The sequence below is a fragment of the Parambassis ranga genome, chromosome 1 (assembly GCF_900634625.1).
Source record: "Parambassis ranga chromosome 1, fParRan2.1, whole genome shotgun sequence".
NCBI lineage: Eukaryota > Metazoa > Chordata > Actinopteri > Ambassidae > Parambassis > Parambassis ranga.
This window is the reverse complement of record NC_041022.1, coordinates 576,385-604,230: the sequence shown is the minus strand read 5'-3', so window position 1 is coordinate 604,230 and position 27,846 is coordinate 576,385. Positions and strand designations below refer to the sequence as shown.

The window sequence follows — 27,846 nt, the reverse complement described above, 5'->3', positions numbered from 1 at the left end:
CACATGCTAATTGCTAAAAGACAACGAGGCACTACAGCTTAACAGCTTGACTAAAACAACAGAACTGAAAGAAAAGCAGAGAAGCTGAGTGTGGACCTAGTGGGGCTACATCTGATGATAACAGTTGTTTGTCTTTTGCTTTCTCTGTGAAACGGTGGGAACGTCTCAACAGAAACACTATCCAAAAAACGTAGTGTTCCAGCATGTGCAGCAGCATACAGCCTTATTTCTTTGACCTTTACTTATGTCACTGTTGTAAGAGAGACTCTCATTCAAATCATAAAGAATGTACATAGTTACAAAGGTAGGGCAGCAGAGCAGCAGAGGTGAGGCAGGAGCTTAGCTGGTCGAACCAGACTGTCTGTTGTTTGTAAAGTTAGTGAAAGCAGACAGATATTAATGAGGGAGGCCCCTTGGAGATGGGCCATGACCCTCCACTCTGAACTGGAGCACAGGCCCAACACACTCACGATGCAGTTTTTCTAGGTGAACAGTAAAGAACTGTAGGGCACAGGAAAAGCAGACATCAGCAGAGCTGTAAATATTACAAAATGTAGATGTACTCACCTCCATCAGAGACTGCGGCAGACTGTAAGAAAGCACAGAGAGACATGGATTAGGATCCTTTTAATCACACAGATGACAGACATGTAGGGGCTGTCTGAGCATGCACGTTTGGCCACATGGAGACACAGACTGTCACTAATAATAAGCCCAGGCCCATTGTCATACACATTTTCACCTAAGGACACAGTCAGGTTCGCGCCCACACTTATTGTCTTCTGTGTGGGTGGACTCATGTGTGAACTGGCTGTGCTTGCTCTGCAGGAAAACCTCCTGAGAGGGGTGGGGCTTACTGTGTGTGAAGAAATGAAGAGGAGACCTTCCCCGATTCCTCAGGGAAGTGTGATGTTTACTTGTTTATCTCAGAAAGATGATAGAGTCCTTACTAATTGGATTTTCAGCTCATATAGATACAGAGATCCATACAAATGAATGTTCAAATGAAACTTGAGGCTACAGACACATTTCCCCGTCACAGTTCAAAAACAGAACACAGTATGGACTGCGGTGATTTTTATCCCAGACATGCTGAGCTGGGATGAGATCATTCAACACAGGCATCAGTAATGCAGCTAACTCTGGAACAATGAAACACTGTGTGACTCAGACAGAAGAAAAGAAAGGACAGGAAAGTGTAGAGAAAGAAAGACGGGAGGTAACTGTCAATAAGAACAGGAGAGCCCCTAAATAACTCCAGTGTTCTCAATGAAAATGAAAAGTAAGCCACATCATCTGTCTCTTTGGATTCTGATGCTGTTAATCTGACCACTCATCTTGCTAATGACTGGTGCAATGCTTCTTCAGCCCATGGAGAAGCTGTGAGCACAAAAAAAGCCTGACTGATATTACTTTATTTGGAAATTAAGGTTTAATGATCTCTCCCATTGCTCAGCACAGACACGTGGGAGTCAGTCAGTTCATTCATTAGAAATGCATCAGGTTCTTTTCTCAGAAATCATGTGGTTTCTCTCAGTTTGAATATTAAACACTACAGATCCCATCGTCCATTTTTCTACTTTTTATATAGTATTTTATTCAAATCCGCCCACTGTCAGAGAAAACTCACTATGACATGATATTTACACTAAAACTGGCACATAAACATACATACCACTAAAAAGCTTTGCTTGGACATGTAGCAAATAAACGACAGCAGCCATTTGACCACAGAATGAATGCTGGTTGTAGCCTTCACCCATGGTTGCTTTTGTCCGATGTGAGAGGGACTTTACAAGGGTTTTTCCAACAAATGGAGTTTTAGGTGCCACCAAAGTTTTTGCCAGAACCATTCATACAATACCAATCCTAATACCCATTTATCAAACTGTCAGATCTTAAATATAACCTATTTAACTAAATGTCAGGAAAATGCCCACAAAGTTTGATTTCAGACAGATAATAGCTGCTCATCATCATTTGGAGTAAACCTCCAAAAGCCTCTTCTGAGAAAGAGAAGTGCTACTAGCTTCAGTAAATCCCCTCCAACCAGATGTTCAGAATTACACTGATATTTACATTTACCTTGGTTACTAATCAGCAATTTCCTATAAGTTTGAGGAATGCATGTGTACCAGGAGTTCACACAGGGAGCGTACAGCAGATGACAGAAACCATCATTATTAGTAGGAGTTCACCTTTGTATTCAAAACAATGAGATAACTGAAACTGAAACTGGCACTAAAAATAAAAACAGAAGCTTATTTGAGTCAGTTTCCATGGCTGATCAGTTGCACAGCAAAATTCATGTTCACAGGAGAAAACTCTTCTGGCCTGACGTTACCTCAAAGCTAACACTAAAAGTCAACCGTTCATCTGAGTTCATACAGATCAGCAGCAATGTGCAGAGTCTGACTGACAGTAAATCTAAGTCAGTCTGATCTGACCCCCTTGGTGCAGCATATGTGCCGTGTGGTTTGAGTCATGTGCATCTTAGCCAAGCTGTCCTGCCCAGATAACACACAGCCAGTGTAATCACGGCTATCTTCAGAGTGCTGTCCCTGGAAGAGTAGAAGCTGGCACTGGTGGGTGAAAAATAGATGTGACTGTATATGACTGTGGTCAAAGCACCACAGAGGATGAAAATGACAGAAAACGGTCCCTGGATCCTGACTCTGGTTGGAGCAGCTTCATTGTGTGCTTTAAAAAAGAGGGGGCAGCTACAGTACTGCATGCATGCATATGGCCAACATCTGTTAGAGACGTGTCTTTGCTATGGGAAAGCACCCCTCCCCCTCCACACCGAGTTCCAGTGTGATCACTTCCAGACACAAAGTGCAGCGGGGTGGTTCGGGCCCCTGGTCGAGGCCCCTCTCCTCTGTTTTCCCCACTGAACACCCCTCTAACCTATTTTCACTCTCCTTCCTTTTGTTTGTTCTGTTCCCTCCATCCAGTCCTTCCAGTTCCTCCCCCCACTGTCTCATTACCATCTCTCTCCCCTTCCACTTTTCTCTCTCTCTCTCTTCACTGTTCCAGCCCTTTCTCACTCATTCCGGCGGTGTTTCCCCTCCTCTCTCTTGGCAGATCCCGGTCATTCCTGACAACCCACAGAGAATGACTGGGGTTTTCCAGACATTCCCTTCCACAAGTTCCTCTCTGAAGCCCTCTTACCCACGGGGATGCATTGCAGCTGGAAAATGAACTGGATAACAGATAATCATAACATCAAATGTGTCTCTGTCACTGCACTTCTTGGTTTTAAAGTTTGCTTCACTATTAATAATTTACTGCTATTGGTGCTACTATGTACCAATCATACAGTCTGCACTGATAAGATCAGTGGAAATTGACTCAGCAGCATATGACAGATCATCATGGTTGTGGTTTCCACATCTGTGGAGGACTTGGGGTTTTTGTTGAAGGAAAACGTTCCCTGTGAAACCTCAGAATGTGTGCGTGGTTGTGAAGTCAGACAGAGTTGTAGATAATGGGTTCTTCTTATTAATAAACATGTCAACACTTTGTCATATGGTCTGCCCAGTATAAAGTCGCTTGACATTTTACTTCTTTTTGGTCTAAAATGTGAAATCAACCACTTGAATGTTTAATTTTATTAGTAAATAATAAGTGGAAAAAGGCCTGAAGGATGAAATGCCAAAAAATACTCCTCAAATGGCCACTTGAGGCTGGCTCCTTAAAAAATGCCTATCTTTAAAGGTAGGAGGTTTCCTTCTGATGCTCTTGTTAAATCAGTGTAACTTCTCTTTACAATCCGATAGCAACCGATTAGTTCGGCAGTTTCTCATTAAAACGAAGAATATGAATCATCTGAAGCTATAAAACATAAAAACATCATCAGTCCTCCGGGTGGACCCTGTAGGAGTATTGGCTGGTTGTCACTCTCTTCCTGCTCTGAGGTACGTGCATGATGGCCGAAGTCACAGACCGCAGCTCGTCTTCAGGTGATGCGTCCATGTGATTGGAGGCGTGGCTTCGGGGTGAGCTCCGAGAGAAAGGGGCGTGTGTTTACTTTGAATCTGGCTGACTCACTGAGTTTTAAAACCTCCTCCCCGACCTTTAACTGCCATCTTTAAAGCAGAAGTAATCCTCTTTACAGCCCTGTACAAACAGTCTTGGTCTACAGCTAATTCCTTGTTCTGTACTATGTGGGAGTTTTTATACAATCAACATCAATTGATTTTTTATACAATCGACATCGATTCACAAAAAATGAATAAACTCTTTACAGAACTTATTGAGATTATTTTGGTATTCCAAGAAGCCCCTGATACTGATATACACATCACTGCTACACCCACTCCAACCAAAGATAAGGCGCTTGAACCACTTGGATGCACTGGCAACACACAACTCACCACCACCTCTGCCTCATGCACAGGGTGGTGTACTGGGTTCCGTCGGAGCAGGGTGTTGTAATGCTCATGACTGTGATAAAATAACCTGCTGGATTATGTGTGGTTTCAAACCTGGATTTGTTTTGTCCACATGTCAAAACCTGTTTACCTACATCCTCCTGCTCTCAGCTCCGTGAACATGAAAATCCCACCCTGTAGCCACATGCCTGGCCTGTTTATGTGTGGTGTGTGTATAGAGCATGTGTGTGTATGTGCAGGGAGTGGTTGGCCACTGTGTGTACAGCTCCCCTACAGCTTTATTAGCTGTGAGAAGCCGGGTGGATGACATCATCTGTTATGAAGCCTGGACGTCAGGTTCGGCGTAACACGCAGGACAGTGTTCATTCTCAATATTAATACTTCTAATGCCATTAAAGTTGCTTTAAAGAATCTCAGGCCTTCCACAACCTGCCCGGTGTGTGTCCAGATTGAAAAGGACATTTGGTTTTCATGGGATGAGACACAGAGCATCTATTAATGTTTAACAGGGTAAACAAAAATGTCTATCAGTGGGAAAGTGTGTGAGGGATAACATAAGCACTTACACAGACACACACGCACAAAGACAACACTGTTTGTACCACAGGAACCTACTCCTGGCTCCCTCACTGGAAGCTAACTGCCACCTAAGGAATGAGATTCTACTCTTATGTGTAAAAACAAAGACTGAAACATGGATGAACACTGAAAAACTGGCAACACTACAGGGGACCACACCTATAACTGAACACATGACGCGCGCACACACGCACTGTCCTTCAAAGATGACTTCACAACACAGATTTCACACACACACACACACACTTCCAGCTGAGGAGGAAGCTGTTGGTTTAACAGTCTCAATGTGTGCGTGCCTGTGTGTTTACTTTTGAATATGAGGTGAATAGTAGCTGCTATTGAGAAGGCCAGAGTCATCCTGCCAGGACTGGCAACCATGAAACCGCTTAGCATTAGCATTAGCAGCTAAAGTCAGAGAGGAGAAGGATGAGGTGAGCAAGCTGATTACATTCCCCCGATCCAAAAGTGAGTCAGATGAGCCTGTGAAGGTGTGAACATGACTAAGAATGAGATGATGAACACTGTTTCAGGTTTTTTAACTGTACTTAAATGCATCATATGTGGCATACAGTTCATAATAACTATAACTCTGTGGGATTTTTGACTAAACTGAACCTTTAATCAGTGATATTGAGCGCAGAGTGGAAAGCTGGTTTGTAAAAATGGAAATATGTATAGCTGTTGAGGTTTCCTATTTCCCCTAAGATTGGGGTAATGGGTCCAATTTATGTCATTTTTGTAAAACCAAATAATGTGTGTGCTCTGTGAGGCTGGCTGTGATTGTATTCACAGATGTGCAGGACTTGATGTGAAGTGACAAAGGCGCTGGGTCCAGAGGGCCTTCAGTTAATTAATAAACAAACACAGAGCCGCTGTGTGTTTTCCCCGTTTAATGTGCCCACAAACATTTAAAATTCCACTTTTTGTTCCAAGGAGAAGGCTCTGTGATTGCCTCTGGAATTCTGGGATAACACTCCTAAATCCCTTCACTACATTCAGGAATCAATACCCACTCAATGAAAGGAAGGAATGCAGATAATGTTTGTTTCTCTACAATAGAGCCACACAGGAGATGTGACTCAGAGGCTGAGCCGGTGATAAATGTCTGTTGTACTTGGCTTGTTGCCTCCAACCTAACACTGACACCCAGACAGCATACACACAAATTCATCTGATCGCACACCCCCCTGCGCTAAGACCAACGCACACAGCTGCCAGTCCACACGCTAAATTAAGCTTCACCAGCAGCGAGAGCTGACTCAGCCCATCTTTCATTGTCTTATAGTGTTTTTTCATTTTGTTTAACACAAAATTGAAATGTACAAACCATAAACTCCCAGAGACCAAGTAGAGGCTTTGTTTGTCACGGCTTCCATTTGTCTCTGGCTTCATCTCTGGGTCTTTTCTCCAGCTCATACATCTGGCTTTGAGAGGGAGAGCCTGGAGCTGTCTTACAATCTTGTTAGTCTTTCTTTCCTACTGTCTCACTTTACCTTTACAACACACACGTCCACTGGCTGTCTTTCATTTCTACTTGAAAACAGAAGACACCATGGCTTATTTGTTTACCTGCTACCCTTTCTCCAGGGCTCCTAAAGCTCAGAGCTCTCTTATTTTGTCTTCATTTGTTTTGTCTCCAGTCTCTTAGTCTGCCCCTGGTATAAAAGGAAGCGGCTTCCTCTCCCTCTGTGTACCGTATTTTCACGACTATAAGGCGCACCGCATTATAAGGCGCAGTGTCAGTTACACGGTCTATTTCTGTCCTCAGCGCATATACAAGGCGCACCGTACTACAAGGCGCAGGTTACGCTAAAACATACCAGTACGTAAATTCAGTAAAAACCGGCTGGATATCAGCGAGGAGCCGGTGCAGCCGCTCTCTCAACAGTGGCAGCGACAGAGAAACAGCGTGTGTGTTTCTATGGGCAGAGCAGTGGCTGCTGCTGAATGCCTGTTGTGATTCCAACTTTATCTTTACACTTTATTAACAAATAAAGACCATCTTTGGATATAAATTGCACCACAGTGATTCCTAATTCATTATTGCTCTGAAATTATGCCGGCTTTCACAAAAGCTCGGACAACAGTCACTGAGACGCTAAAACGCATGCTACGCTAAAACATACCAGTACGTAAATAAAAAGGTAACGGGACAAAAACATAGAGTTAAGTCGAACTTTATTACAGCTATGTACAATACACTCACATTTTAATCAATCCTCTCCCGCAAACCCATCAAAGTCCTCATCTTCAGTGTCAGAATAAAACAACTGTGCGAGTGCTTGCATACCAGCTTCCCTCTCATCGCTGTCAGAGTCACTGTCGTTGCCGGCCGGCTGTTCTGAAATTACGCCGGCTTTCACAAAAGCTCGAACAACAGTCAATGCAGAAACATGAGCCCATGTGTCCACAATCCACTCACATATGGTGGCGTAACTCGCCCGGCGCTGCCTCCCATTCTTGGTAAAACTGTGCTCGCCGTCTGCCATCCATCGCTCCCACACCGCTCGCAGCTTAGCTTTAAACGCCCTGTTTACTCCGATATCCAGCGGTTGAAGTTCTTTGGTCAACCCTCCCGGGATAACGGCAAGCTCCGAATTCGTCTGCTTCACCTGGTTTTTTACTCCAGCGGTGAGATGGGCGCGCATGGAGTCACAGATCAGCAGCGAGGGTGATACGTGGAAAAAACACCCGGTCTCTTTACGTAAACTTCCCTGAGCAACTCTCCTGCGATCGGACCCTCGCATCTCAGCTTTAAGACAGAGAGTTACGTTGCGCTGCAGAAGCGAAAACCCAGGAAACATCCTCCGCAAGCCGCTCACATCTCTATCAGCAGCGATTCAGTAAAAACCGGCTGGATATCAGCGAGGAGCCGGTGCAGCCGCTCTCTCGACGGTGGCAGCGACAGAGAAACAGCGTGTGTGTTTCTATGGGCAGAGCAGTGGCTGCTGCTGAATGCCTGTTGTGATTCCAACTTTATCTTTACACTTTATTAATAAACAAAGACCATCTTCGGATATACGTTGTCCCGCATTTTAATCAGATGCACCACAGTGATTCCTAATTCATCCTTACCAGTGGCTGACTGTACAGAACATTTATTACAACAATAAACAGGAAACAACTGCGCGAGTTCAAACCTGCCAGCTTCCCTCTCGTCGCTGTCAGAGTCACAGCCACACACGTTGCCGGCTGGCTGTTCGGAAATTATTATTATTATTGTTCGGAAATTATGCTTTCACAAAAGCTCGGGCAACAGTCACTGCAGAAACATGAGCCCATGTGTCCACAATCCATTCACATATGCTGGCGTAACTCGCCCGGCGCTGCCTCCCAGTAAAGCTGTGCTCGCTGTCGGCCATCCATCGCTCCCACACCGCTCGCAACTTTACTTTGAACGCCCTGTTTACGCCGATGTCCAGCGGGTGGTGTTCTTTGTTAACCCTCCCGGGATAACGGCAAGCTATGAATTCATCTGCTTCGCCTGTATTTTTACACCAGCGGTGAGACGGGCGTACGCGGAGTCGCGGATCAGCAGCGAGGGTGATGCGTGGAAAAAACCACCCGGTCTCTTTACATAAACTCCTCGTCTCCTCATTTCTCCTTAACAAAGACTCCTGCTGGAAACATTTCTTTAGGCAGAGTCTTTCTCTTCCATAGGCGGAAGTTTCTGTCCATTACCATCCAGTCCACCACTACAGTCCGTATTGATACCGTGCTGGTCCCCATTCTCTCCACAGTTTGGTTCACGGGGATGTCGAAAGTGAGGTGGACTTCATCCATGTTGGTGATGTGGCTGGGCTGGATGTTTTTGCTGGCAATGTTGTCACTGCATAACGCGGAAGCTGTAATCCGCTGGAAGTTGCTGCGCCAGTACCGTAGCATTCAGCTGATTGGTGAATTGCTGCCAGCGTAAGTAGTGTACGCTGGCAGCAATTCACCAATCGGCTGAACCGGTGTGTTATGTAGTATCCATCTGATTGGTTCATCGCTGCTAGTGTACGTAGTGTACGTATGACGTACTGTTCAGCTGATTGGTGAATTGCTGCCAGCGTACGTAGTTTACGTACCACGTCCCCGTGTCTGGTACTCAACCCATACACAAGGCGCACCGTATTATAAGGCGCAAGGCCGACTTTTGAGAAAATTTTAGACTTTTAGGTGCGCCTTATAGTCGTGAAATTACGGTACTTTGCTGTAAATACTAGTCTCTTGTTTTGTCCATGTGTACCTGTCTCTGAGCATAACAACACCACCATCAGCTCCAAGGTCCATCCTTTTCAACTAATTTAACTGTAAAGAAGAGAAACTACAGCGAGGATATGATCTGCCAAGCAATAACAGCAGCTCAGAATTTTACTACATGAAACTTCAGTGCAGCTAAACTGGCTAATCAATGCAAAGGAAAGTTTCCTTCTATGTTCATAAAGAGTATAAATGCATCATAGACAGACACGTCTCCTCTTCCAATCACAGCCTCTCTGTAAGGTAAACCGTAGCCTCTGTGTATTACTCACTGTGTTGAAGTTCCAGACCCGCTTGAAGGAGAGCCTCTTCCTCAGGCTCATCCTGCTCTCCTCTCATAGAGGAGGAATCCCGCTCACTGCTCAATCTACATATCGGAACCACACACTCACAGACACACACTCACAGACACACACTCACAGACACACACTCACAGACACACACTCACAGACACACACTCACATGCACATGTGCGCTGGCGCTGACAGAGCTTCTTCAGGAGCTATCTAGGACAGGAAATTCATGCAGACAGCTGACTTGGATGAAGCCATGTCTCAGCAAGTCTCTCTCTCTCTCTCTCACACACACACACACCTTAGAACTACCTTGAACTATCTGCTAAAGTTGGATTCAGTAGATGTACTGTACATTTCCCTCCTACTACGCTCTGTACTGCTGCCTCTCTTTCTCACACACACTCCTCCACACACTGAGTTGACAGACTGACTAGGAAGTTCCATTCTCTCGCACACACGCAGCTCAGTTTCCATAGTGACACGCCCCCATCAGGCAGCAGTTACCAAGAAGGGGAGGGAGCAAAGATCCTCCTGCCAATCATGCTGCAGCGAAGCCTTGACCTCTCCACCCTTCTCCTATTCCTCCCTGTTCAAATCACAGCAAGGCAGGTTTTGGTAATATCAAGTTCAGCTACAAATTCCAGATGTTTTTTTTTGGTGATTCAAAGGAAGTCTTCCTTGTTTTGGGTATTAAAAAGCACAGAAACAGGTTAAGGTGAAAATAAGATATGCTAACTGGTTCTGGTTTAAAGAGATTCATAAATATTCTGCAGGTTTGTTGAAAGGTCAAGTGAGGCAAACAAAGGTACTTCACAGGCCACAGCAGCCTACTTCAACACACAACACACACTCTCTCTCTTCACACACAAACAAAGACTGAATTGAAAGTGTGCACGTGGCTTTGAGCCTACACCTACAGTAGCTCCCCTAATTTCCTGTTTTGGCAAGAAAAAAAACGTAAAATATCTCTTATACCTGCACACAATGTTTTGATGTCACTGTCTTGATGACTCAGTCATACACTGACAAACTACATACACTAAATAACAGTGTATAACCTAGTCTGAGACAGAAGCTCATTTACACCCTGTGCAAGCAGTGTGTGTGTGTTTTGTTTGAGTTTTTGCATTTTGTGTGTGATGTTTAGGAGCTTTGACCCCATACGCACTAAGACAGACAGCCTTTACATTCTAAAGATACTCTACAAGGTAAAGGCCTGTCAGGCCTGTCAGTGCATTTTCTAAATTATTAAGAAACAATACTCTAATTTTGCCTCCTTCTCAGCCCTACAAGCGCCATTGTGGCCCTGTTGCTAAAGTTAATGCTAACCTTCCACATCCCTGTATCATAGCAACATCAGGGATGGCTCCAGCACTCAGCACCCTGCCGTTTACACACACACACACACTCTATCACACACACACACACTCTATCACACACACACACACTCTCTCACACACACTGAGGCTGAAGGCACTGCCAAAAGCCCTAATTACCAGAGCTTCTAGTGCTAAAGAGGGAGCCCAGTGGAACCCTCATTTTTAAAACTTTCATGTTTGCCTGGTTCAGCTAATTATATCAAACGCACCACAAAAGCTAGTAAAAAATCTGCATTGTTCACATCCTGGTTATGCAATTACAGAACAGGTCACACGTCTCTGACAGGTCAGGAAGAACCATGCTTAATGTATAAATAACCTGTGCTCGGAACATATCTGTCAACTCAGAGGAAGAAAGAGAGAAGAGGCAGGGCGCCACGCAGGATAAGAGGGATACAAGTAAGTTTGAGTTGGCAAAATCCACATCCTGGTGAAAAAAGAAGAGTGAAGAGAAAAAGAAAGGCAAAGATAAGCAAAGGAACTGCTCATGTCTTAGGCTGCTCTTTAGCCTAATTCCTGTGGTCTAGCCAGCTCATTTCTTTGTAAGCGTTTATGTTAAATCATGGACTTTTCTAGGTCAGTTCCACATAAAGGCGAACCTTCTCTTCTGCAGATATCAGATGACAGCAACACAACAGGGCAGCACACACACACACAGACACACACACACACAGAACACATGTTAAAAGTTATAATGAAGTCTATTTACCTACTTCTTAAACACTGACACTTGTTTAGATACCACCACGTCCTGGAAGTGGACAGTTCACACCGTGTGACCACCGTGGATAAGATCTCACTTCCCTGCTCTACATGAAACAGTTAAATAAAAACTATCCCTCAGCCTGAGGACAGCCTGTATGTGATGCACGATTAAACTGATGAAAAATGGCCTACGTCACGCCATCTGGCATCCTGATCAGTCCTGCCTTCATATGGAGGTTAATTATAATGCTGCAGCCTGCAGGTATGAAATGAACGGAGAGAAAAGGTTCCACAGACAGCTGGAAGCCACAAAGACAACCTGTCCATGTGTGCCAAAACGGCAGCAATATCAGACACAAGTCTCAGTCATGGGGAGTTTGTTTTGTCAATTAAGTGCAGTGACTTTGAAACGAGCATGGACTGATTTCTCCAGTCTGCACAGAGGACGATACGTTCACTCTGAATACAGCTATGGTATGTACTAAGATAGAAGGAAGAAATGGAAGTATGTGGAACATGCCTAGATAATGCACTGATTATTGAGGCCTCATACAACCCACTGAAAAGCCATTGAAGTATCCCTTTAGGTTGCAGTTAGCACTTGTCCACCTCTGTTTGTGGTTCCATCTTCTGATGGGTTCTTCTGTGCGCTGTGATATCAAACGTATGTAAGAACATTAAACCGTGGTTAATGAAACAAGTTGTGTGATGAAACTTTTATCAGTCCAACATGATCATCTTTAGAAAATCTAAAAGTATGAATAAGTCAAAGGGACAGAGAGAGTAGTCCCACAGGAGCATTTTTATCCAACTGTTAAGTAACACAGACTTAACATAAAGCACACGAGTCAGCTCAAATTCAAACCATCTCTGTCAAAATAACCACATTTTGGTTCAGTGTTTGTCTTTTTCTCCTCTTTGATCACAGCGAAACTCAACATTGCCCTCTGCTGTTGTCATCCAGGTGAGGCACCGAGTCCAGCAGAGCAGGAAACAAAGGATAATAGGCTTTCTCCAGATCATTATCCTTTTAATTCCAATCACGGTAGCACTGCTGTCAAAGTCTGCCAATGAATTAGTATTGATTCAGCTAATCGCCCTTAATAATGGCAATGAGCATCAGCAGGAGGTGAAAGCAGGAGAACAGATGTAGATTCAACAAGTCAACATGCATGTACTGGCCAGACTGCTGTGTACAGCTGTGTACAGCTGTGTACAGCTGTGTACAGCTGTGTACAGCTGTGTACAGCTGTGTACAGCTGTGCTTGGTGCACATCATGCATCTGCTCCCTAATGTTTCTCTGAAAAAACTGAAAAATCTTTTGAAGATGACACATTCTGCAACTTAGTATTTAAATTAATGTGAATCTCTAACTGGTAATTTACAGTAGTTGTTGTTATATATATATATATATATATATATATATAAGTTATGATGACACACACCAAACAGGAAAACTGTACCAGTAAAGAGGAAGAGCGGTCACATGAAGACCTTCATCAACAGACAAGATATTTGCTTAAGTATATCAGACTGCAGCTTCAAAGCGTGACAGCATTCTATCATTTGAGACATTTCTGTCAACAGCAACTGAATAATCTCATGGCACAGCTTAACTGACCTCCACCACTTGATGTAGATAAAAAGCACTTGTTTTTCTTTGAGCTACATCCACTGTGACTCCATGGCCTCCTGAGGTGCTTCGTGTACAGCAGCAGTGCTGATTCTGTCTCATCATCTGATTTTCTTTCCCCAACACACTGTTCTCCCAGGGGATATCACGAGAAACAACACAAACATGCACACACTCGCACATCCTCACACAAGAATACACACAGAAGAAGAAGAAATGTGTCTGCAGGTTCTTATCTCCAGGCATCTGGTTGTGATCTTATTCACTTTTTTGGGATATGAATGAGTTTTTTATGTCTTTCTGTGTGTGTGTGTGTGTGTGTGTGTGTGTTGGGTCAGAGGGCTGGGAGGCTTCTCTTTTCTCACTACTGTGTTTAGTGAAATAGTCCTGTGCTGCTTTCCACCACCGTGTCAGAAACCTCTCACTCCAAACTTTACACACACACACTCTTACAAGCTACTGACGGTAGTTATGACATACAGCACTAAGTACACAGCTAACGGAACACACTGTGCATTTACTGGTTTGTTACAATAAAACACAGTGATTCTTCTGTAGTGTTTTAAGAGTAGATGACCACAACGTATATTATTATAATAAACATTCATATAAAATCTACACATCTTCTGATCTAAATCATTGAAAACAACAGAGCCAAAGCGAGCCTGGTGATTGGCCCGCACAGGTCACATGATCTGTCATTCCAGAGATAGGCCTCACAACTAAACTTTCAGTGCATTCAGTTAATTTAAACCTACAAAAATATGCGTTTGACGCTTGTTATAACCTGACAGAAACATAAAGAGGTTTGTTTTGGCTCTTCACATACGTGAAGCATCAGCAACAACAGAAGGTTTTACATTTGTATTTTTAAGTGAACTAACAACATCTTTATTTTAAAATGTGGACTGTCTAACACAGCATGGATGCTATATGTGTAAGCTAGCAAGCCTTCAGTGGAAGGAAACATGGACTTCATCAAACACACACACACAATACAACCAATAATTTTCCCACAAGCACACACACACACACACACAGCTCGGTTACTCACTGGATCAGTAGCCGTTTCAGAATCCACACTCAAAGTTTGCTGCTCCATGAAGGAAGAGACAAGTAATCCTCAGCGCCGCATGTGAGAGCTCCCCTCTGTGCACATTGTCATCAGCTGTTGAATGTGTGTGTGCGCACGCAGAGAGAGCAAGTGGCAAAGCTTGATGGCTTTCAAGCGTCCAAAGCGCTACAGAATGTCGCTGTCGCTAGATCCCCCTTCTCCCTTGCTCCCTCGCTCTCTCTCCTTCTCACCCCCCCCTCCTATCATCTCCCTCGCCCTGCCTCTCTCCTCCCCCCCTCCTCTGTCTTTACTTTTGCACCCACCCTCGCATAATTTCTATTCCACCCACACTGCTGTGGGCTTAGAGACAGACACTCACTGAAGACGAATGCGTAGGCACGGCTGCAGAGGGAGACCCCTTGCCATTAAGGAACACACCCACACATAAAATCAGCGCAGAGCTGAATGCGTTCCCCTCAGTGCTCTTCTGCCATCTGCTTAGTATGCCCCACACATGTCTGGAGTATGGAGAGCAAACTGACATTCATGACGGTGGGAGGAGGAGGAGTTGGGGCAAAGTAAGCAAAACAGGGAGAAATGGATGCAGTGAATGATTTCTCATGAAAGACGGAGAGACGAGATCATCCACCTGACAGCTACAGCTGACATCTGTAGAAAAGTTTAGCTTGTGTTCAACCAGAAGGAGCAGCATTCCATAACATGCCTTGACACACAGTGAAGGTACTCACCCTCTTCAACACACACACACACACACACACCCCTCCTACACTCCGCGTGGCCCCGGGGGTGAGGACAGCAAATGAAGTACCACCTCACTCACACTGATAAATAACCAACAAACCACTGCAGTCACTGCCAGCCCACAGGGACACAATGTCTTTCACATTATGGCACGCAAACATACTCCAAGTCTGTCATGTTTACAAAGAACAGCCCACCACTAAACATCCTTACGTTTATCCGATCACTCGGATCATAAGACAAGATGATACATGACACTGGGCTCACCAGAATGAGACGAGAACATATTTCATTACTGCTGAATTTATGACAGGAAAAACAATATTCACTTGACTGAACGTCACAAAATGCAAATCAATATATATAATTAACAAGTCTTGCTTTTTGTCTGTAGGACACTGGCCTCAGTCCTTTGCAGAGGGTAGCAACCACCACGTGAGCCAGATGTTGTGTACCTTGGTAGCAATGTGTAGAGGACTTGTTCCCAGATTGGCACTGTGGAAACATGTCCATATTGTCTGGCTTTTCTGTGTTTGATGTTAATCGCTGCAGTGTGTGTCACTATTGTCTTACAAGGCTTATAGATACCGTGTCCTGGCATGTTTATTGTTTCTGTTGGGTCCCACAAAATGCTGCCATAAAACCATTCAAAGTGAGGAAGGCATTCTCCATGATAGGCTCTGTCACACTGTCACTGGCTGCTGCTGGACATGCTGCTAATGCACCCGACAGCCTTTCAACTTGACGACAAACATTTACTGTGGCAGGAGATCTGGGCACACCTCTGTGGTTTCAGCAGTGGTAGTGGTATCACACAGAAGTCCACAATGTTATACTTAGTTTCCTACAGGACATGTCCATACCTTGTTCTTTTATCAAACAAACTAAATAGCTTTATGTACGCAGAGACATGTGCACACATACAGGTGAGCACGCTCCCACCTGAGTGCGAGAGGGAGCGTGTGTTGTGTTGTTTTGCTCATCGTTGCTCATGACGTGCTGGTTGGATAGACTGAACTCCACCACCTCCACTAAGCTAAGCTAACCCCCTCCCTCTTCCCCTCCCCAGAGCTGTGAACCTAGGGGAAACACTGTTTGCTCATACGAGGAACACAAGATCAACAAATTAAATGATCGCATAGGTTTTAAAGATATAAGAAGGCAAACTTTTCTAATCAGCATCAGTTTTTCCAACATTCTCTCGGCTATCACATCCACCACAACCAACACATGACATGAGCTGTATTTGTATGACCACTGTAAAGCTTGAGGTAAACACTAGACAAACCAGTGTGTGTGTGTGTGTGTGTGTGTGTGTGTGTGTGTCATTTCCTGGGAATCACATGTGTGTGGGTGAACACTTGAAATCCACAGAGAGGAGTACAGAGGTGAGTGCCGACCTCAACATTTGCAGAGTGCAAATACGTTGAATATTACTACATGCTGGTGAATACCAGCCTTAAGGGATCCGAGAAAGGGTTTGAGATGATTAACATTTTAAAACAGCAATAACTGTGTCTGCTGTAGCCTTTTGTTAATGCCAACACTACCCTAGGATGTAGTCAAAAATAATCCAATGTCATTAAATCCCTTGTTTTGTCCGACCAGCAACACAACAAAGAAATCAACACAAGAAAAAAGCTGCAGCTGTTTTCAGAAAAAGCATCAACACATTTAAGATGAGGAAACACACTCAGCTTCAGCTGGATATTCCAAACACATGGAGCACAGTAGCTGTAGGAGTCAAACAGCTTTTCTCTGTGACAGGGATCTTGCTGGAATTGCCTGTAAGACCAACACTTGAGCTCAACTGGTGTGAAATGTAATGATCCTCCACCTATCCTTATAAAGGCAAGCCATGTGGAAACATCAGCAATCAGTCTTGCAATCAGCCTATTGTGTGGGTTTGTTGTGCGTTTGACCTTTGAATGATTACTTGTGACTGTTTTGTGTCTTATGTTTGTTGATGGCTTGTACACCACTTGAGAATGTGCATCATCTCTAATGTTCAGTTAGCTACAAGGCTGGATGATGATTGGTTGAGCCCTGCGTTTTTATACCATGCTACTTTATACTATTCCTATAGTTTTCCTGTAGCATACATCTACTATATGAAAAAGCTACAGGCAAGGACACAGACACAGGGCTGATGTGTACAGCATGACTTCCTTCCCCTTATTGCTGTCATAAGACATTGTCTGTTTGTCTGTGTAATATACACAAACATGCCTTCTCACACACATACGTGCACATGCACACATACGTGCACACGCACACACACCTTCACTGCAGCATGAAGTCTGCTTGAAAAGGTTAAATAGCATAAATAACAAGATGGCGGAAAGGTGTGTGTGTGTGCAATTATAGCGTAGTCATGCTTGTGTGCACCAACCCGCTTGCTGACTTAGGGTTGCAATTTCTTTGTGTATGTGGTGTGTATTGTATGTGTGTGTTTGTGTGGTGTGTGTGTGTGTGTGTGTGTGTGTCTGTGCGTGTCTATATACTGTGCTTTTGTGTTGAGGCCTCACTAACGAGGTGAATGTCAGCTTATTGCTCATCAGAGCTCATTAGAAGTGCAGGCTAACACTTAGAACCCCATTACCACCACCACCACCACACACACACACACACACACACACACACCAATACCCCCCTCCCCTCCCCCCTGACAACACAAAGCGCCCTCTGTTTGTGGACATTACTGCATGTGCACCGAGAGAAAAAGGCCTAACGACCGGAAGAAAAAAGGTAGAATAGAGGCGGTGGGAGGGATGAAGGAGAAAACAGAGAGGAACCCTGCCATGGGATGCTCTGGCAAAGAGACATCTATCCCTGTGAAACTCACACAATGGTGGGTAATTCACGGTTACCCAAATTCCATGGTGATGATGTACTATCTGTGTGAATGTTTCTCTCATATTTGAAAGAGAATGAATGTCATCAAGAAAAAAGCCTTGCGTGGTTCTTTAAAGTGACATTCTGGCCTTACATATTCAGAAATAAGCCAAATAACAGTGAAAGGTGTGGACTGTTTAAAAACTCACTCTCACATTATGGTATTTGATGTTTAGGATCTGCATTTACTTCACTTAAAACTTCCTCCTATTTAAGATGCAGCCTCGGTTAGAACCCAGTCTGGTACCTCTGTGGCATCTGACCCCCCCCTCTCTTCCCAGACTTCCTGTTGCTGTCCATTATAGAAAAAATGCCAAAAATGTATATAAAAAACTCCCACTACAGAGGCAACAGTGTGGGATATGCTTATCTGCTCCCAGGGTGCCCCGTCACCAGTAAACGGCGGAAATATTTAACTTTCCTCTGATCTCTATCTCAGAGGCAAAGCTACTGTTATGACATACGCTCAGGACAGCGACTTTCACAGACAAACACAGACAAGCCATGACAACAATACAACTCTTTCTAGATTGTGACTAATTAGGTGACAAATGATCAAAAGTAGCTTCGAAAATGGTGAGAAACCTACTAAAATCTCACCATGCGACCAAATAATAGACCACTTTATCATTCCGGTCTGAGTACTAGAATAGCCACTCCTGACTCTCTGTCGAGTTGAACTAAATAGGCATATTGTTAGGCAAAACTCATGGCTCTCAAATGACTCGGTACCAGGTCATTTCTTGGAGCTAAACCAAGAGCAAAAGGTTCATTGCTGCGACAGTGTAGCCATACTGCACCCATTCAACAGAAGATACAGAAATCAAACAGATGCTTGAATCTATTGTCAAGTAATATCAAAGGATGAAATGAATTCAATCCATCAATTTAAGGAAGAAAACGTCCTTATTTCTATAAGACGACTGTGCCCAGGCCTGCTGGTATGTTGCCACGGTGATGTGAAAGGAGGACTCAACCTGTCATATGAAGATGTATGATTTGCATGAGTGGCTATTATTAGAGATGGATGCCGCACGTGTGGCTAAAATGTGACAGTAACACAGTGGTCAGACTTAGCTGTAGCGCTGTGACACACTGTGTGTGTGTGTGTGTGTGTGTGTGTGTATGCATTCAGCTCCTACCTCCAGGTCGTCCAGGGAGCGGGCCAGGCTCAAACGTTTGGAACGCCCAAAGGAGCGGCGGGCCGAGGAGCGCTGAGGGAGCGGAGGGAATCCCATGGTCAGACCACGGAACCGACCACCCTGAAGCAGGAGGAGACAAATGATGTGCAGAAAATAAACACACGTTTCAGGTCATATTTGATCCCCCATACAGTCCTGTTTCCCTCACATGAAAATATTCACATTAGATAAAACAAATAAATACATGTGTTTCAAATGTTGACCCTATAATACACATGATGTAGCCTGCTCAGATAAAACAAACCATAAATCAGCCCATTACTCTAATGTCATATTTTATCATACAGAAACAATATTTACACAGCCGTAAGTTCAATAACCACGACAGCCGTCTGGTGATCACCTGTTGATAATGCCATTAATGGGATTAACTGGTAATTTAATCTGCATAGATGTTATACAAAAGAAACTACCTGTGGCTTAATTGTGCTAATAACAACAAACCAAATTGAAGCACATACATACACTGCACACCGCTCCTCCTTACACCCCAGGTTGGTGGGGAGGAAAATGGAACATCAACATGTCGAGCATCCTGCATGGTCTCTTAGCGCAGCTCTGCTTTGAAATTTCCGCTGTTACACATGCATGATGTGGCCATCTTTGTTCACCTACATGTTAAATTCCACAGGCATGTACAATCCTGTGATTGTGCCCGCACCATCAGATACTTTGTTCAATCCAACAACCACACAACACTTGTGGAGCTTGTGAATTTCTTTTTGGCCATTTTAATGCTAATATAACATAAAGAGGTTTTATAAGACAGTGATGACACACTAAGTGCAGCTGTTATATGAGGCCATAAACTGTTGCCTAACATGAGCACATGACAAAATTAGTCAAAGGGTCATCAGGATTTATTATCCAAAGCCATCTGACAATGATGTAACTGCACCGAGCAGAGCTATAAACCAAAGAAGGAGAAGAGGATGAGTGATACAATTAGCCATTTAACTACTGCGTGTTCTTTGGTCAACAACAGAAACATTCAGTCTTCCCTCTGGCCAATCTCCTTAAATTGTAGGAAGAAAGCATTTATCAATGCACCCCAGTTGACTAATGAGAAATTAATCAGTGCTGACAAGCTTAAGAGGCCAAACAAAAGTTGGATCTGACTGGCTGTTAGGAGCGGGTCTGATCTGCATTTCATCAGGCAGTGACCAGTGGTGTTGCCTGGATACAGAGTCAACCCTGCATCGGTGTGTGTGTGCGTCAGATCACACAGATTTGAACACTTGATTACATGTGTGGAAACAAACATTCTCACATAACATCTGTCAAGCCCAGGCAGTTAGGTCTACATGTAAGGACACACAGGTTTCAAGATTTGGACTAAAGGGGAAATGATGAGGCGGGGATCTGACTAAGGGGCGTATTGGGTTTTTTTTTGTGTGTAACACACACACACAATCAGAACACACTTACTGCACTGCTCTATCTTGATAAATAAAGCGCTTGCTAATCAGCCTCTCATTTATTTCACACTCACAAATAAAAATGTAGTTTTTCCTTTTCACCCTTTGACGTGTGGAGAGAGAAGCCAGAAATCAAATTCAACCCGCTCTACTTCCTGAGCCACAGCTGCTCCATCACAGAGGTCACTGGGTCACATTTGACGAGACACAACTATAATCTGTTTCTACCATTTTTAATTGAGGTCTTCTTTTTTCAGAGCATACCTGAAATTGTGCCATAAGAGTGCAGGAGAGTTACGTGGAGAAACAGTGCCACCATGTGTCAAACACTTACAGGCAATTAAGGTTAATGCATTGCTAATGCTGCGTATCACTACGTAGGCTTCTACTTCTTTCTTAAGCATTAATCATACCGCAGGAAGAACTAGTGCACAAAAGCAAAACAAAAACCTTGATGGGAAGTAATACTGGCTTACTGTGATGGCCTTCAAAGCTCTCTGTCCCCAGTCTGAGGACATCGTTCATCCACCTTCCTGTCCCTGTCCTGCCTCTGACCTTGTAAACACTTCCTCTGCTTGTCCCCCAGGGTCCCGGGGACCATGTCCACAAAGAGGTTTAATGGGAGAAGATGCTGCTGCTTCAGGATCATAGAATCCTGTGTCTTCTCAATACTGAGATGCAGACAGAGAGATAATGCTTCCTTCATGTAAACAGTCTGCATGAGCCTTTCAGCTGACGGACCGTACACTGGTTAATGCAGATGGAATCCAGTCAGGCTGGTTCCATCCCTCCTTCCCTTTGGCCTGTATTTCCTCATCACTATTGTTTAGAAACAAGCAGCCAACACTCTTCTGTATCTCACTAAAATCAAATGCACATAAGATCATGCTGTATGGTGATGGGTTAATTACACCAACTCCAGTTCATTAAGCCGACTCTGCTGTTACACTGAGTCTCATCAAGGCAGAAAACAGGTGGTTTTCAGGTAAAGGCAGATGTCCTGGTTAGTGCATAATGCATGATCTGATACTGGAGCAGTCAGGATAAATAACTTATCAATCTACCAAGTGGGGAGTGAGCCAACAGAGGCGCTCACACTGTTCAGTGTGGTGATACTGTACAAGGAAGTTGGTGAAGCTAAATATATATGAGAGAAAAGGCACTCCGCTCAAGGGCTGAATGAGATAAATGTAGGGCCTTGAGAAAGGAGAGGGTGAGAGCAGCGCGCCGAGCACAGATGGATTTATAGCCTCAATAAACGGTAGTCTTGGACACACTCTAGTCAGAGTAAATTTCCACAACAGGGATGTGTGATGGGGGACTGCTACCTGCTGCCTGGGCTTCTCATCTCAGGGTCAGTTTTAACACAACTCTCCCAGAGCCCTCAAACTGGCACAGCCCAAGAATGCACTAGTATTACAAGGGCTGGTCGAAAAATGTGAATAAAAAAAAGAATAGGCAGATCAAACCAGAGCTTTTCAAATGAAAACACCTGTAAGACGTCATTCAAACGTACCTTTTTCTCTCCTTCCTTCGTGGATCCTCCTCTTTTCTTTTCTCTTTCGCTTCTGTCTGTTCCCGACTTTTCTCGATCTCCTGCACCAAATAACTTTTTAGCCCACTCATCTTTCTGAACAGCCAGCCGGTGGGTGTGTGGATGGGAAGGAGGAGGAGGAGGAGGAGGCTGGCTCCCTCCAGGTGGTGGCAGGTGGTCTCCGGGGGCCAGCGGGGCCCTGTAGCGGTCGGCTGGGATCTTATTCATGGGTGGGGGAAGGGTGCTGCAGTTGGCTGATGACCATCCGTCAGTGGATTCGGCGTAGGACTCCTGATCGCTGCTCAGGCCCTGGAGGTGGTTGTGGTGGTGCTGCTGACGCCAGTCTCTCAACACATGGACTGGCAGCCACCGCTGTGGTTCCACTCCAACTGCTCCTCCAGCCCCTCTCCTTTCTCCTCCCACTACAGCTCCTCCCCGCTTCCCTGATGAGTAGTGGTGTGGGTGGACCCCTCTTGAATGCCTGCCAGGGACATCAGGGTGAGCCAAGGGGAGAGGGTGAGGGAGGTCAGCCAGGTGTGGATCATGACGATAGTGGCCATTTCTCAGCATTGGAGGAGGAGGGGGAGGAGGAGGAGGTGGAAGAGCTGCAGCTCCTAGAGTGGGGCTCCAGGCCTGCTGGGATGAAGGTGGGCTGTCCCAGTGGCGTGGCCCAGAGATGTGGTTGTGATTGGGCGGACCTCCGAGGTCAACAAGAAGCACTCTGTTGCTCTTCTCATCTGGTAAAAAGTTACCTATCCCACTGTCACTGTTGCTGCTGGTGCTGTGGTTCTGTTGGGCATCGTTGTCGGGATCGTGAAAGGCTCGGGCCCGAACCCCCTCAATGTTGTCTCCCATGTCCCGGTAGAGGACAGAGACAAACTGTAGGAGAGGCTGAGAACTAGGTGGAAATTCCAAGCAGCCTCCAGTGTCTGGGTCAGGGGTGCATTCAAATCCAAACCTCCTGGCCACCCCAAGATGGACCTGAGGAAACAGCAGTCCGTGTGAGAATAGTGAGTTTCAGTAGGTAAATGTTTTTAGCTTTAATTAAAACGTTTCTGTTTTTGTAGCAGTGCATAGGCGTGCGGTTATATTAGTTCCCTTTAAAATTCTCAGCCACTATTTTTCCCATTAGTGTCTGTGTGTGTTACCTGGTGGTGGCAGAGTTCTGGGTCCACAATGAACACATGACAAGAAGTCCTCAAACCCCCGTCTTCATCCCGTCCGTTGTTGAAGTGATGATCGACATGGTCGTCTGTGGCTTGCATCGTGACCAGTCCAAAGAATCTCCGGTCATCGGGGCAACAGGCGCTGAAGGCTAGTTTTTCTGCAGGGTAAGTGGCCAGGACCTGACCTCTGTCACTGCACAGGCGCACACAGTCATGCATGACCTGGTGGGAGATAATTAATTCATGTTACAACTTGATAGCAGGGAAAGTAATAAGGCAATCATAGTTAGCTTGTACTGAAAAAAAACAAACTAAACAGGACATTGAAAAAAGCCATGCACACCTTCATGAGGACCAGTGAATGGATCTTTTGCTCTGCCCTCAGGCGCCTCATGCTGCCTCGAATGGCCTGCAGACTGTCATTCTCAAGGTTTGTCCCAGTGGAGGCAAGTTCAATGGAGCCTAGATAGCCAACAATCATTCCCACATTGAGGATACCCTCGCTGGGCTCTAGGCCCAAGTCGCCACCATCTCCTACATCCACGTCCTGCTCTTCATGGTGGTGAAGATGCAGGTGGCGAAAGTCTGCCTCCAGAAAGACTGAGTCATCATGCAGAACCTGGGCCATCTCCTCCTCAGAGAGAAGGTTGGGGTTGCTCTGGGAGCGAGAAGCGTTCCGATAGGGAGGGAATTCTGGATCAGACAGAGGACGTGGTTTTGACGATGAGCTCACCCCGGGCCTGTCCTTGTCCGAGCTGCTGGAGGAGTGACTGGAGTTCTCAAAGATCATGTTAAAAATTCCTCCAGACTGCAGCTCTGCTACCACCTTCTCTGCCCTGTTGATTCCCATTTGCTTAGAATCTACTTTGGGTTTGTACCAACCTCCACGGGCTCCATAGCCTGACCTGCTGTTATTGTTGTTGTTAACGCTGTTGTCATAGAAACCATCCAACTCATCATCACTAGAACACGAGTCCAGGTAAGATGCTGCCATTGTGTTGGTACTGTGGTGACGACTTCCAGCAGTGCGTTGGTGGTGGTGCCGCCTGGGGCGCTCTCCCTCAGCGATGACCAGCTTCAGCACACCAGAGCAGCGTCCTATTAGTTTAACCACATCTTCATGCGACGCCTTGGACACATTAATATCATTGACGGAGAGGATGTAGTCTCCTGAACGTAACCCCACATAGTCTGCAGGACTCCCCTTCAGGATGCAGCTGAGGACACACGGGCTTTGGCCTGACAGTGTAAATCCATACCCCGTTCTGCCTCGTGCCACCTCCACAGCCCGAATACGACCTTGCTGGGCAGAGGAGGAAGAGGGTGGAGGAGGCTGAGGGTAGTTTGGGGCACTTCCACTCCCACATGGGCGCCTCTTGGATGATGTATCCATCTGCCTGGACATTGTGCCAGGAAACTTTCTCTTGTCCATTGATTCAGTAAATTTCAATTTGTCATTATGAGTCCCTCTTAAGACTCCATTCAAGCAATAACACAGGGCAGATCCAATATCTGTCCTCTTGTCGGACGGCTCTGCTGTCAGGCTGCAATGAAAGCCGCAGCTCAAAATGCAGCAGATGGGTGAGAACCTGGCTTCAGCTGTGGCACCAGCTTGCTAGCCCTCCCATCCTGGTGTAATTCTCTCTTCCAGGTAAGTTACCTAAAAGGGCAAAAACAAAGCCAAGTTAATCTTAATCTGTACACTGTGAGACACATTATTAAAGTATTAAACAGTAAGTTTTCCTTTGGAAACATTTCCACAAATGTTGTGATGCTGAAAGCGTTGATATTTCTGTGTTGTCAATATTTACATTATGTCCCTAGTTACAGTGCTTTGAGTTTTCTTGGCTATGGTGGCCAAGGCAGATGACAAATAAAGTGCTGGTATTTCCAGGGGGACCCAGCCTGGTCAGGCTCGTCATTTAATGTTTGATGACCTCTGAATTCAGTGTTCTTGAACACCAGATGAAATGCACATTTATTTTAGACATTGTGCTTGTTGTTAACCTGCCAAATAATGTGACTGTAATGTATGTTCCATATTAAACTCTTTCTGAATTATGCACCGACATAAAAAACACTTTGCACTGTACAGTGATTAAGCAAAGGGAGTGTGATCACATGCACATGACAATCTCAATGTGTGGGTCTTGCAGTGATCATATTCCAGATATTGAATGAACATAAGAAATCTGGATATTGAGATCACTGTACGATTAAATATGACTGCACACAACCAATGAGTATATGTCACAGAATCTTAGTATACACCAGGTAGGAGCTTTCTGAAATCTATGTGCACAACACATAACCAGGACACTCCACAAATCCAACCACATCCACACACAGAACATCCTGAGGGGAGGAGCCTGCTGCAGCCACACCTGTACAGGCTGGAGCAGCTGTCAGGTAGAACTGGAGCAGGTAGAACAGACTGGAGCAGGTAGAACAGACTGGAGCAGGTAGAACAGGAGCAGGTAGAACAGACTGGAGCAGGTAGAACAGACAGAACAGACTGGAGCAGGTAGAACTGGAGCAGGTAGAACAGACTGAACAGACTGGAGCAGGTAGAACTGGAGCAGGTAGAACTGGAGCAGGTAGAACTGGAGCAGGTAGAACTGGAGCAGGTAGAACAGACTGGAGTAGGTAGAACAGGAGCAGGTAGAACAGACAGAACAGACTGGAGCAGGTAGAACTGGAGCAGGTAGAACTGGAGCAGGTAGAACTGGAGCAGGTAGAACAGACTGGAGCAGGTAGAACTGGAGCAGGTAGAACAGACTGGAGCAGGTAGAACTGGAGCAGGTAGAACAGGAGCACAGGAGCAGGTAGAACAGACTGGAGCAGGTAGAACAGACTGGAGCAGGTAGAACAGGAGCAGGTAGAACAGGAGCAGGTAGAACAGGAGCAGGAGCAGGTAGAACAGGAGCAGGTAGAACAGGAGCAGGTAGAACAGGAGCAGGTAGAACAGGAGCACAGGAGCAGGTAGAACAGGAGCAGGTAGAACTGGAGCAGGTAGAATTGGAGCAGGTAGAACAGGAGCAGGTAGAACTGGAGCAGGTAGAATTGGAGCAGGTAGAACTGGAGCAGGTAGAACAGGAGCAGGTAGAATTGGAGCAGGTAGAACAGGAGCAGGTAGAACAGACTGGAGCAGGTAGAACAGAGCAGGTAGAACTGGAGCAGGTAGAACAGGTAGAACAGGAGCAGCGTGAGACACGCTCGGTGCGGAAACACGGTGTTTTAACTGTTTGAACCTTTCTCCCAGCACCGCCTGAAACCTTCCATTAGTTAAACAGCTGTTTGCAGCCTACGACACACACAGGACAGAGTTAGCTGAGATTAGCTGTCCCGTTAGCTTACTTAGCTGAGCATGCTAGCAAAGTTAGCCCTACTTGAATAGTGGTCGCTTAAGTGCAAGGAAATGAACAGCAGCGTGTTTGTAAGTTCGCGCTGATGGAAACGTGCTTGTCGTCAGTTCAGTAAAGTTTAGAGAAGTTCTTTCTTGCCGTCTTTTTGCTGTTTCAAACGTGCATCCACACATGCTGGCGCCGTTCGTCCCGCCCCCTCCGCTTCCACATCTTTGGAATGTCGGCTCGTAACCCCGGCAACGGCGCCGTACACACACTTCCCCGGCCTGTCATTGGTTTTCCCGTGCTGTCCGTCAGATAGTGAACAGTTATGCGGATAAATTGACACGAAGTTCGACAGAGAAATCACAAATAAAAGTAGCAGCAGTTGTCTGGTCCACAGGTGTCAAACGGCAGCACTTCAAAAAGCTTCTGTTCATTTATGTCACGTTCTCCACGACACATGGGAAAAAGCACACACACCAGAACCCGACAGCAGCTGGTAAAACAGCAGCTACATAAGAAGCGGTGGAAGAAGTCTGTGAAACATATCCCGACTAAACACAGGCGTTTGGACCAGATTCAGTCAGCAGACATTTTGAATCACTTACTTGTGTGAGTCCAGCGCTGCTGCTGCGCGGGGAGTTTCCATAGATGTGTAGCTAAGGTTAGATAGATAAACTCACAAAGGAAAAGACTGCACCATCTGGAGGAGGAGGAGGGAGGAAGAGGAGGGGAGGGAGGGGAGGGAGAGAGGGAGAGGGGGGAGGGAGCGGAGGAAGAGAGGGAGGGAGGGAGGGAGCGGAGGAGGGGGAGGAAGAGAGGGAGGGAGGAGGGAGGAAGAGGAGGAGGAGGAGGGAGGAAGAGGAGGGGAGGGAGGGGGAGGAAGAGAGGGAGGGAGGGGGAGGGAGGAGGAGGAAGAGAGGGGGGAGGGAGGGAGGAGGGAGAGAGGGAGAGGGGGGAGGGAGCGGAGGAAGAGAGGGAGGGAGGAAGAGGAGGGGAGGGAGGAGGGAGGAAGAGGAGGGGAGGGAGGGGGAGGAAGAGAGGGAGGGAGGAGGAGGGGGAGGAGGGAGGAAGAGGAGGGGAGGGAGGGGGAGGAAGAGAGGGAGGGAGGAGGAGGAAGAGAGGGGGGAGGGAGGGAGAGAGGGGGGAGGGAGCGGAGGAAGAGGAGGGGAGGGAGGGGGAGGAGGGAGAGAGGGGGGGAGGAGGAGAGGGAGGGAGGAAGAGGAGGGGAGGGAG

At 45.7% G+C, this 27,846-nt stretch overlaps 1 protein-coding gene across 6 annotated transcripts in view; it reads right to left on the bottom strand.

The window, feature by feature from the left end:
* rgs12b (regulator of G protein signaling 12b) overlaps positions 1 to 27,303 on the bottom strand; it is a 38,066-nt gene extending 10,763 nt beyond the window's left edge. For 4 of the 6 annotated variants that reach the window (XM_028417775.1, XM_028417800.1, XM_028417810.1 and 1 more), the window contains exons 1-6: positions 27,219 to 27,303; positions 23,607 to 24,923; positions 23,246 to 23,485; positions 22,080 to 23,078; positions 19,086 to 19,205; positions 568 to 589 (exon numbers count right to left, since the gene is read on the bottom strand). In XM_028417775.1, coding sequence (XP_028273576.1) covers positions 568 to 589; positions 19,086 to 19,205; positions 22,080 to 23,078; positions 23,246 to 23,485; positions 23,607 to 24,695 — 2,470 coding nt within the window. In that variant the 5' untranslated portion in view covers positions 24,696 to 24,923; positions 27,219 to 27,303. Of the gene's footprint in view, positions 1 to 567; positions 590 to 19,085; positions 19,206 to 22,079; positions 23,079 to 23,245; positions 23,486 to 23,606; positions 24,924 to 25,647; positions 25,741 to 26,652; positions 26,915 to 27,218 lie in introns of those variants that run through there. The other 2 variants (XM_028417784.1, XM_028417792.1) reach the window with 2 other exon arrangements.
* Positions 27,304 to 27,846: the final 543 nt, after the last annotated feature.